Source organism: Camelus ferus, chromosome 35 (assembly GCF_009834535.1).
Source record: "Camelus ferus isolate YT-003-E chromosome 35, BCGSAC_Cfer_1.0, whole genome shotgun sequence".
NCBI lineage: Eukaryota > Metazoa > Chordata > Mammalia > Artiodactyla > Camelidae > Camelus > Camelus ferus.
In genome coordinates, this window is record NC_045730.1 from 263,057 (window position 1) to 276,138 (window position 13,082).

The window sequence follows — 13,082 nt, forward strand, 5'->3', positions numbered from 1 at the left end:
AGCTGCAGGGATGCCCGGCTGGGAGGGGAGGGGAGAGGGTGTGGCATGGAGACCCCAGCCCCAAGTGTGCAGGCCTTGCTGATATAATATCACCATCCTCGATGTGTATTTAATCCTTTAAGACTGTAAATGTGTGAAAAGTACTGGAAGAGAGTTTATAAAAGAATTCTCTGGTACTCTGGATGATTACACATAAATAAGTTAGGGTAATCTATCACAGTGGTGGCTATTCAAGTCCTCTGAACAAATTCCCTAGAAAACTGGACTCCAGACTCAGGCACAACTGCCAGGCTCCATGACGATCACGCGTCAGGCACGGGCGCACATCCACCAGCCCAGCAGGATCGGATGCAAGAGACCTGAGGAGAATGTCCCTGCTGTGCAAACAGCACACACCAAAAGCAGCATTCAAGCCAATAAGTTCTGTAATATTCTGGGAACGGCAGTTACTTCTACGAATATCTGGTTAATGACAATAAACCCCCAACACATGCAGATGAAACCCTATGACGTCTCAGATGTGTCAGTGACAAAGGGTGACAGAGACCTTACCAACACATCTGTAACCACAAAATAAGAACAGCTCACGCAGAAGTCTCTTTAATTTTCTGAATATACACACTTTGATCCTCAATGTAGGTTATCCATTCTGATTTGTTCTTCTTTCTTAATCTTGAAATGTATTAATAGTTTTGCTTCAACTTCTCCACTTTTATGTAGCTAACTAATTCCTATAATATTTTACTCTCGTGCCTCCTACAAATATGCCTCCTGAAGTTTCAAAGTATTGCTGTAATTCTCCTGGTTATTCTCAATTGTGCTCCTCAACTTTTGATAATGATAAAATATTTTAGAGGTATTAATCCTTTCTTTTCAAATTGTCTGAAGAACGTGCCATGCACAGAGGTTCTGAGTGAACACTTTCTGGTTCTCGCTGTGGGGCAAGGGCCTTGGATGAGCGAGGGCAGTCCTGTCTGAGCTGCAGGGAGCCGCCGTCTTGCAGACAAATCCGCGGTTTCAGGCCTCGGCATCTCAGGGTGGAGCATCTTGAGCCATCGTCGTCAATGTCTTCGGTGTGAAAAACATCACGCAGAGCCAGAGACAGAAAGACCACCCGGCAGGGGCCGCGTGGTCCGGCAACCAGCCTGGCTGGAGTCACGCGCGGAGATGCCCCGCCGTGTTGTCACGAAGACCCCACAGCAACGGCAGAGAACAGCCCCGGGTGGCAGACGCTTCGTGGTCTTTACCCGCTCGTCTTCCTTCCTCACTGGGAAGAGGTGTCTACAGACTCTTCCCAAGTACCTCGCCTCGAGGGACCAGACCCACAGGCGGTGGTTTACTGGCCCTGAACCCCTTAACACACACACAGACACAGAGTTCCTCACGTGAACGCTCTCGATGACCTCGACCAAAGGTTGCATTATTGCCAGTTCTGACTTTGTACTTCTTCTGCTTTGCCACAGGAATAAAGTATTTTAATTCTCCTTTTCTTCCTTTATTATTTTGCCACTGCTTTCTTTCAAAATTTCTCTTTCACATTTACAGAAAATTTCCAGATATTCTAGGAACTTATCTTAGTGCCAGATTAGAAATTACTGAACTGTCACACACTCAGAAGCTATGTTGAGGTTACTCTGAGACTTAACGCACACGAGCAAGGCAGCCTTTTGGTCTGGATAAATTTAATTCTCTGTGCTATAATTTCCTCCAGTATTCCACGTGTAAATTCACAAAAGGAGATCCAAAGGCAGAGAGTAATTTGCTTAAAATTATGTGTTTCTCTTGGTAAGATTCTCATATTTCCTTAAAAGTTAACTGACTCAGTCTCCAAAACACACACAGGAAGAAATTTTAGTATCTAAAAACATTTAATGGTCACACATTTCTGTTTTTCTTACTATGTACATAGCAAGATTCTTACTGTGATTTCAAGCAGAAGTTCTCAGTGCACATTAACCAGTGTCTGGTACCGAAAGCATTTTAAGTTGAAATTTAACAGTACCACTTTGCATGTGAGTGGTACTTTAAAAATTGTGAAGAATCTTCTTCTTTTTACTCATAATGGAGAGGTACAAAGGAAAAAATCACCTTCTCTTTCCACCAGAAAACTAAGGCAGAAAGAAGTGACTTCCGAAGAAGCCAACAGCCGTTAACGTGCGAGCAGGGACCAGACCCAGCTCTCCTGACCGGCTGCCTGTGTCCTGCAGGTGGACAACCGGTCTCATTGATGATTCTGAAAAACCTCAACTTCATTCTGAGCGAGTGCTGTTGAGGCCAAGTCCTAAGAAGTCAGTCTGGAATTCCTGACTGTCAAGTAGCCAATAATCTAGAAGCAAGTACTCTGTGAGTCTGAGACGTTCACGAAGTATTTAACACATTCATTTCACTTACCCGTTTTCTACAGTGGATTTTTCGGATATGAATTCAGATGTGAGAGGACAGTGTGCCCCTGTCCTGTACTCAGTTATCAACCACTGACCCTAGTCCACGCCGTTTGAATAGAGAACATACTGAACCATCTTGGCACCACATTCAAAGCAAGTAATTTATGGCTATTTTTATTATTGAAATATTTAAAAATCTTAATCCACAGCAGGAAATGGGTCAGAACAGATGTGGACTGCATACCTGATGGGCGTGGCACACTGAGGTGCAGGCCTCAGGCAGAGGCAGAGAACCCTGGGCTGTGCTCACCCCGTCTCGCAGGCCCACTGCCATCCAACAGGCCTGTCCTCCAACGACTCTTACTGAGTCTCACTTTCACACTATTTCCAAACGTGGTGCCAACGCTTCCCAACGCTGCTTTTTCAATACAGAGGATCTCGCTCATCAGGGAAATCACACACAAAGTAACAAGAACAGCCCCAGAAATCCCCACACCCACAGCAGAAGACCGCATAAGCAGCAGCAATGAAAGCTTCCCCTTCCTCAGTGACCTCCTCAGTGAGGGCAGACTCACTCTGAAGCCCCCCGCCTTGTTTACCAGCACAATTAAGTTTTCATTTAAGAGCGTATTTTAGCATAGGTGAGTCAAAGAAAACATGCAACCAGATACGGCTGCAAGCTTCCCTAGTGAACAAGAATGCATTCTTCTACTAGCAGAAAACTCCTGAAATTACAGCGGTAGCAGACGTCTGGGCCCAAAAAGTGGTGAAACCAAGGGTTTCACACAACAGAAAACCCAGCGCAGCAAAGCAGCCCAGGAGAGTGAGCGGGGCTGAGCTGCCTTTGGGCGATTCCACGGCCATGATGCACAGACAGGGAAATCCCAGAGAAAGGGCCCAGCTGCCCTGTAGCGCCCAGACCTAAAAGGATGAGAAGACTGCGGACAGGAGCCCCACAGGGCACTCACCTATGTGCGTCTGGGCCATGACGTCAGCCAGCCTGTGGGCGGCGCCGCTGCCCCCGCTCTGGGTGGAGGACGACGAGGTGGTGGAGGTGGTGGAGCCGTGGATGGCCTGGCTGATCCAGTGCTCCATGTTGATGCTGCCCTGGCTGGAGGTGGGGGTGCCCTGGGAGTCACCCTGCACCGAGCCTTCGTCTTCCGAGCCGGAGGAGGTGTCTGTCGAAGGAGAAGTGATCTGCTGTGCGTCGCGGAGAGAAGCATGCCCGGGCCGGGCCCTCTCCAAACGCCCAAACGCAGGCCCACCTCACACTCCAACTGGTCAACAGCTTCTGCTCCGAACACACCTGAAAACTTACACTGCTTTTCAGACGACAAAAGATTTTTTTAGTATACTCAAGTCTTCATCCAAAACGTCTTAAATATTCTATAAAAAGTTTTTACATTCTTGGACAAAGACATACTCACCAATTTTCTCCACTCAAGAGTTTGGGGAGAAACCAAATGTTTTCTGTGCACCTTAAAGTCTTTGCCTCGTCCTTTGGGAAGGACAGTAACTCATTCCATTACACAGATTACACTCTGTGATCAAACTCAATGCATTCATTTTTACTTTCATTTCTTACACAAATTTTTCATTATTTATTTGATTTTGCTATCTATGAAAACTGTATATTTTGGATTGAGAAAAAATATGTCACTTTTTTCATTAAAATTAATGGAAGTAGTATTCATTTGATAACTTTTCACCTAGAAGGTTTTGGAGACTAAATTACTGGTGTACTTGTTTTTTAAACTTCAGTGTAAGAATAACACTCAGGACCCTACATATAGGTGAGTTAAGTGAGATGCCAGGAGGAAGAACCGATGGGAGTCGGTCTAGAACACTTAATGAGAATAAGAGAAATGGTAATTTGTCTTAAATCAAGACACACAACTTTTTCTTTAACACAACAATGTTTGTAAAGGATACTTAAACCAGTATTTTGTTATCACAGTGATGTGGCCTATGCCGCCCAGAACTTTTTAAAGTTTATTTGTGAGAAATCTGTTAGAGGGGCAACAACAATATTAGGAGAGTAACCAATTCTCTCCCCTTGCCCTGCCTTTTACAATAACTTAGAATTATATTTTACATAAGAAGAAAATGTATACTTTTTGTATTCAACCTAAGACTTTTTTCAATTTTTTAAACAATAGTGGTAAAATACATATAACATAAATTTTTACCATTTTTAAGTATACAGTTCATCGGTATTAAATACATTCACACTGCTGTACAACCTCCCCATAACTCATTTCACCACCATCCATCCATGTTAACTCATTTCATCTTGCAAAACTGAAACATTTAACAATTAAACAGTGACTTTCCAGTGCCTCCTCCCCCTCCCATGACAAGCAACCTTCTACTTACTATGCAACGTTGACGACTCTAAGCACCTCATGCAAGTGGAATCCCACACTATTTGTCTTTCTGTGACTGGCTTATTTCACTTGGCATAAGGTTCTCAGGTTCATCCATTGGTAGCATGTGTCAGAACTTCCTTCCTCCTTAAGGCTGAATAATATTCCACGGTGTGTACAGACCACGTTCTGACATTCATTCATCTGCCGTGGACACTTGGGTTGTTTCCATGTTTTAGCTGTTGTGAATAATGCTGCTGTGAACATAGGTATATAAATATCTCTTCAAGATCCTCCTTTAAATTCTTTTGAGTATGTACTCAGAAGTGGAATTACTGGATCATATGGTAAATTTATTTTTAATTTTTTGAAGAACTGACATATTGTTTCCACAGAGGCTGCACCATCTCTCATTTCTGCCAACAGTGCACAAGGGTTCCAGTTGCTTTACGTACTTACCAACGCTTGTAATTTTCTGGTGTTTTGATCATCACCGTCCTCGTGGGTGTGCAGCTGTATCTCACTGCAGTGCTGATCTGCATTTCCCTAGTGATCAGTGATCTTATGTATTTCTTCATGTGATCACTGGTCACTTGTGAATCTTCTTTCGAAAAATATCTATTCAACTCCTCAGATTTAAGACTCTTGAGAAATGTACATAACCACGTATCCACACTTCACATCACCACCCCCCCAAAGTTTCCTCACACTCCCTTACAAATCAGTCTTTCCTTCATCACCCCTTCTTTTCATAAGAAAACTACGGAACAGTATCACTCATGATACAGACACAAAAATTCTCAAAAATACTACCAAACAGAACTGAGCAACATATAAAATGTACAGGACACCGTGACCAAGTGGTGACCAGGATTATACATATGAGCGTGAATTAACGTTGATTTGACATTCAAAAGTGAATTAATGCCATATACCATGTTAGTAGAATAAAGAGAGGAAAACGGTAAGTTACGCTTAAGTCACAGAAAGAGTATTTCCTAAAACCTAACACCCACTCGTGATAAAGCCTCTTAACAAGGCAGGAACAGGAGGGAACGTCGTCAGCCCCGTGAAGGGCGTCGTGAGGACCCGCAGCTGACACTGCACATAAAGGTAAATGACTATACACGTTTCCCCTCAGATAAGAACAAGGCAAGAAGCCCCCTCTTGCTACTTCTGTTCAACGTTATCCAGCAGGTTCTGGCCAGAAAAATACAGAGGAAAGAAAAAATTAAAAGCATCCGGATTGGAAAGGAAGCGGTAAAACCATCTTTATTCACAGATGGAACACACTGAAAAATTACTGAATTACTAGATGAGCTAGCCCTTCTGCCATGTAAAGACTCAGCGAGAATATGGCCAACCATGAGGAAGAGAGCTCTCACCAGACACCGAATGCCAACACCTTGATCTTGGACTCCTCAGTCTCCAGAACTACCTTTACATTGCCAGAGTCATCAACATGCCCAGCGAATTTTCCAGTCACCTTTGAAGACAGAGGTGGGCTGTAATGAAAAGTTCTGTGGAGCTCCCAAGAAAGTTTCTTAATGGGGGCTGCCTCCACTGAGAAGACTTAAGGACGGTGAGACAAGATGAACCTCTGCAGTGGGACAAGCACACACAGTGAGAACACCAGGGCGTCACTTATCAAAGCAGATACACGCCAGCACCCTCAAACACACACCCCCTTTTCTGGCTGGACAGATTGCAAATTATTCCCATCACCCAGAGAAAAAGCACATTTTGATCTAGTGGCCAGAAGTCAAAACCCAGCCATCCAACCAGTTAGCATGAGCTGTCACTACGTCAGGTGAAAAGAGCTGCATGGTTATATATCCGACTTCTTAAATTCACAGGACCACCAAACAAAGAAACAGAATATCTCTGTACAGATACCAGCACTGAACAATAAGGGAATAAAAATAAGAAAACAATTCCAGCCCCAACAGTATCTGAAAGAATGAAACACTTAGCAACATATCTAAGCAAAAATATAAAGACAGTAGCTGGTGAAATCCCGGGAGACTTTGTGTTTTAGGAAATTGGAAGCTTATTCTAAAATTTATTTGGAAATGCAAAGGACCGACAAGAGCCAACATAATTTTGAGAAAGACGGAGAACTTCACTACCTGAAATTAAAACTTACCATAAAGTTACAGTACTCAAGATAGTGATACCAGGACATAAACAGGCATGTGTATCAATGGGACAGAACTGAACCCAGAAATAACGTTCTACATTTGCAGTCGTGGTCAGTTTATTTTTGACCAAGGTCCCAAGATAATTCAGTGAGAAAAAGATTATCTTTTCAACAAACGTTGCTGGGCAACTGGCTGTTCATGTACCGAAAACCAAACCAAGCAAACAAAAAACACAGACCCTTACCTCCCCTCATAAACAAAAATTAACTCAAAATGGATCAGAGAGACCTAACTGAAAGAACTATGAAACGTCTAAAACTTCCCCTAGCACAATCCGTAAAATAACTGATGAACTGAACTTCATCAAAATAAAAGACCCTTAAGCTTCAAAAGATGCGATTATTTTCCTATGGGTAACAGAACAAGTCAGCACAAACTCGGTGGCTTACAACAGCACATGTATTTATTACCTCACAGTTCCAGAAGCCAGAAGTCTAAGATCAAAGTGTCGGCAGGGACACATTCTTCCCGGAGGCTTTACGGAGAACTGCCTTCTCGAGGCTGCCTGCGTCACCTGCATCCCTGGCCCACAGCCCTTCATCTGTTCTTAGTGTATCGCTCCAACCTTGGGTTCACTGTCTTTTTCTTTTTTTTTTTGGACTTTGACATTCTTCCCTCTCTAAGGACCTTTTTCCCCTCTAGTTTTATTGAAATATACTTGGCCTACACCACTGTGAGTTTAAGGTGTACAGCATAATAGCTTGACTTACGTATATTATGAAATAATTACCACAGTAAGTTTAGTTAGCACCCCTCATCTCATATAAAATGGTGAGAACTCTTGGATTTTATTAACAGCTTTCATATGCACCAGACAGCACCAGTAGCTACAGGTGCCACACTGCACATCACACCCCTAGTACTTACACCTGGAAGTCTTTACCTTCTGCCTACCTTCCTCCAATTCCCCCTCCCACCACCTCCTGCCTCTGGTAACCACAAATCTGATCCCTTTTCCCATGAGTTGTTTTTTTTTTTAAGATTCTTCATATTAGGCAAAATCATATAGTACTTGTCTTTCTCTGTATGAATAAGGACCTCTTTGACTGTAGTGGGCCCACCTGGTTAATCCAGGATTACCACCCTATTTCAAGATCCTTCACTTAATCTTATCTGCAAAATCCTTTTTACAATGTAGGGTGATACGTTCACAAGTTCTAGGAATTAGGACATGGACATCTTTGGAGGGGGCCTTAATTTTGTCTATCACAGACAACATTAAGAAAAGACAAACCACAGTTTGCAATCTGTGTATCTGATAAAGCACTTGTATTCAGATTACATAAAGAATCTTAACCAGTGAGAGAACAGACAACTTGTTTTAAAAATGGGTCAAAAATTTGAACAGACACTTCACCAATGAATATATGCAAATGGCTAATAAGCAGATGAAAAGATGCTAATTATCATAAGTCATTAGGGAAATAAAAACCACATGAAATACTACTTCATATCCATTAGAATGGCTATTAAAAAAAGTAAGGACAACACCAGGTATCGGCAAGGACGCTGACACACTGGAATCTTCACGCGTTGCTGGTGGGAATATAAAATGGTGCAGTCATTATGGAAACAACTGGGCAGTTTCTTAAAGGTTAAACATAAACTTACCATAAGACTCATTAATTCCACTCCTAGGAATCTGCCCAAGATAAATAAAATTACATGTATACACAAATATATGCACATAAATGTTAACAGCAGCATTATTCATAATAGCCAAAAACTGGAAACAAGCTAAATATCCACCAACTAGTGAACGGATAAACAAAACGTGGTGTATCTGTTAGAATTCAACAAGAAGAAGGAAGGAGCTACCAATGCTACAGAATGGATGCTCAAAAACATGCTAAAGAAGATACAGAAGGACCTATTTTATGAATTCATTTACAAAATGTCTAGAATATTCACAGAGGCGTGTAAATCAGATCAAATGCTCCCTAGTGCTGGGTGAGAGGATGAGAATTAACTGCAAATGGGCGCAAGGAAACTTTTGGGGGGTGTGGAAATGCTTTAAAACTGCATTGCAGGAATGACTGCACAATCTATTTATTTACTAAAAATCATTAAATTACACACTTACAAGGTGCTAAGTTTTATGAGATGTAAATTATAACCCAAGAAAGGTATTCAAAAGGACTGTACTGTTGCAATAGTTGGGTGTAACACTCTGTGAGTATCAACTGCATCAAGTTGGTTGATAGTGTTGTTTTGGTAAATTTACGATTATTTAAGAAGGGTATTTTGTGCTTAAAATTTTATGTATGATGTACTGTTATTACATAAGCGTGTCCATTTTAAGGAGACAGATGACAAAGTATTTAGGTGTGAAGTGTCAGGATGATTGCAACAGCGTGCGTGCGTGTGCGTGTGTGTGTGTAAAAGAGCACAGATATGACCCAATTGTTATAGTTGCTTAATTTAGGTGAAAAGTATACCTGTGTCAATTTTACTTTCAAGTTTTCTGAAGGCTTAAAATTTAAAAAAAAAAAAAGTTGGAAAAAGAAACACACAAAAAAGGCTATTTTTAAATCTCCAACTATTAGCTCTGATTCTTCTATTTTCCCTTCATTGTGCCAGTTGCTGCTTTGTAAACTGTAACGCTCTATTTTTAGGTATATGAGTATTTATTGTCACGTCTTCCTGGTGAACTGCTTGCTTTCCACTGTGCAACAGTCCTCTTTGTATCTTGTACTGCGTCTTGTCGTCTACCTCGTCTGATGCCAATACAGCTTTGTTCACTTTCTTATGCTTGATGTTTCCAGTGTGTATTTTTTCATAATTTTTAAAACTATCCTTGTTTTTATACCTAAATGTGTCTCTTGCAGACAACATATAGCTGTAGCTTCCTGTTTTTTTCATCCAGTCTGACAAACTCTTTTAATGTGGGCCTTTGGTCCATTTACATTTATTGTAATCACTGATGAGTGGCTTTAAACCTAACATTTTGCTACTCGTTATCTATTCATTCCTCTGATTTTTATCTCTTTTTCTGTTGATTTTTCCTTCCTTTTTTTTTTTTTTAACGAATTTCATTTTATGTCCTCTATTAAAGTCTTATCTCTACCGCTTTTCATTTTTGTAATGGTTGTTCTAGGGCTAAGAATATGAATCTCTGATGAGTCTACACGGGGTCAATAATGTAACTGCTCTTCAAATCTGACATTACAAACTTTTTCCCCACTTGTACTCATCACATCACACCTAACACTATACATTTCCTTCTTTCCGCACTCTGCTTCCTACTTCAAAAACATAGTAACTATACAACAGTATAATTCCATTTGCCTGGCCTTGTCTTTTGTGCAGTTGTTGTTATAAAGAAAATTACAAGGGAAAAACAGAGTATTTTATGTTTCCCCAGCTATTTACTGCTTCCAGCGTTCTTTCCTTTCCACAGATGCAGCTTTTACCTGCCATGACCTCCCACTGCCTGAATGGCATCTGGGTTGCAGTTCTGGGGGCAGCACATCCTCCCAGCTCTCAGGCGTCTCATTGTGCCTCTGTTTCACCTTCATGAAGGATACCTTCACTGAATACGAGTGGACAGTTTTGGTTTTTTCCTTTTAGCACCTTTAAAATGTCTTTCCATCATCTTCCAGCCTTTACTGTATCTTCACATAAGTATGTATACTTCATACGATTGTTCTCCTGTATGCAACGTGTCTGTTTTCCTTTGATTACTTTCAAGGTTTCCTCTTAATCTTTGGATTTCAGCACTTGGCCTGTTATGAACTTAGGGATGGTTCTTTCTGTACTTCACTTGTATGGGACTCACCGAACTGGTATTTGTGAGGTGGAGTCTTACATCAATCTGAGAAGTTTTTGACCCTTATTTCTGTAAACAGTTTTTCTTCCCTTTTCTCACTCTCTTTTCCTTCTTGGATTTCAATTACAAGTATGTTGACATATCACAGATGCTGGAGGTTCTGTTAAGTTTTCTTTAATCTTTGGTCTCCCTGTTCTTCAGTTTAATTAATTTCTTCTGATCACTCTTCAAGTTCACAGACTCTTTTATTCCACTTCTCCAATTTGATTTTAAACTGATCCAGTGAATCAATCCAGAGAATTTCATTTTTTATTAAATTTTTTCATTTCTGTAGTTTCTATTGTTAAAAATTTTTTTTTCCTTTCTCTGCTCAGTTCAAGTATTAAGACTATATTTTTATTTAGTTCTTTGATGTATTTTCATTTGATTCCATGAATGAGGTCCACAGTCTACAAACAGTCGTCTGATTTGTGCAGTTTTATAGTTGTTTATGGTGTACGGGTTAGTCTGGTTACCAGTTATTTCTTTATGGCTGGAAGCAAAAGTGCTGACATACTCTTCTATTTTTATATGTGAAAAACTACAGCAGGAGTTTCCCCTATAAAAGAATAGCACTGCAATAACCCTAATTGTGTCTTTCCCAGAAACCATGATGCTAATCAGCAACCAGTCACTTCATAAAGAGAATACAGACTTCAGGAATATTCTCTGAAGAGAACTGGACACGAGATGAGTTCTAACAAATGTTATCAGCAACCAAGGAAAACAGAATGAGAGAAAATGAAGCTAAGCCAAGATTTTGTTCATGCAAGCACAGTTACAAGTATGTAGACCACTGCTAAGCACAAAATGGGCTGTGAATAAAAGTGTTTATGATGGTGTTGGCATTTATGACTGTACAAACCTACCCAGTGTGGTACTGTCACTAGGACTCCCGAATGACAGCTTACAAAATGTATTATACGGTGTGCATGAAAATAGTCAATCAAACGCAGATGTTTCACTGAAAACAACATTTCCAATAATGTTCTTCTGTATTTTGCAAAGACATTTGTACAAAGTTTGTTCTCCTGAATGTTTTGTCTTTCATCATGCAGCATGACACAGTCACATCGCTGAGGATGGACACATGTGGAAAAAACACACTTGCACCTTGTACTTTAGATTCAACACTTCCTACAGAAAGTGGCTCAGAAGAATGTCCACCTCCCTGAATACTGTTTAGTTCCAAAGATTTGGTTAGAATATTTTAAGTGGCTTTGTTTTCCTTGTTAAGTCCATTCTACTTGTTATACAAAATACATACAAAATAAAAATTTTCACATTATAAATTTTGGCAAATTATAACCATAAACTAAACAAATAGGATTAAGCATATTAATTATGCTGATTTTAAAACAGTCCAAATTACATTTTGTGGCTCAGTATAAAGAAAGGAAAGAGAGTAAGGAAATTGGCAAAAGGACTCTCTTTCTTATTAGAATATTATGTTCTTGAGATAAAGAACATTTGTTGTATTATCTACTAATAAAAAACAAAACAACTAAGCTTTGTACTATTTAAGTTCTGTCTTACAAAGCTCAGGCCTTTCGCTTTTAATGCTTGTAAGGTTGAAGACTTAGGGGTTGTCTGAAGCAGTGCTGGGTATACTCGACCACATTCCGAGTTGAAGTGTGTGCTTCTATTGCTCTCACTGGCTCGCAAATACTCAGGGCTAAACTTCAAAAGACTCCAAGAAGTGTTATATATTCAACTATTCTTACTGCACCTTAGGTTTCTCTTGTGAACAAAAGTGGTGTGCCAGGTAACTTAGGTCTGCAGAAAAGACAGAGTGGCAACAACAACATGAACAATGTTGGAACCAGAATAACACACAAAAACCATCAAGTTAATTAGGCTCAGTCCTTCATGTTTCTAATACCTGGACAATTTAACTGTGTGCTTCACTTCAGTTTTGAAGATCATATAGGTTATAATTATTTGGGCAGAGTTAAGCAGAGATCTTAGGTAGCTGTATGAAATTCAAAATTAAACAAAAAGCAGAAATCTAAATGAGATATTACCTTCAATCATTCAGATCAGAGTTTGGCAGGTCTGTGGTCCAAACCCTCTGCCTGTTTTTGTGAATTAAGTTTTACTGGCACACTGCCACGCCTTTAACTGACGTGCTACCACGGCCACTCTTATACCACAGTGGCAGAGCCAGCAGCTGTGACGCCTCAAAAAACCACCTGCACTTTACAGGGAAAATTGGTTACCCCAGATTTGGGTTAACTGTCTACATTTTCCAATTCATTCAGCTTATTAATACAACATTACAACTTACTGACATTTTTAAGACTTGAGAATATGAATGTATCAG

General features: G+C 40.4%; 1 protein-coding gene across 1 annotated transcript in view; it reads right to left on the reverse strand.

The window, feature by feature from the left end:
- The window catches only part of DIP2C (disco interacting protein 2 homolog C), a 247,211-nt gene that overhangs the window by 92,186 nt on the left and 141,943 nt on the right, over positions 1 to 13,082 (reverse strand). The window contains 1 exon segment of the mRNA XM_032474107.1: positions 3,353 to 3,562. Coding sequence (XP_032329998.1) covers positions 3,353 to 3,562 — 210 coding nt within the window.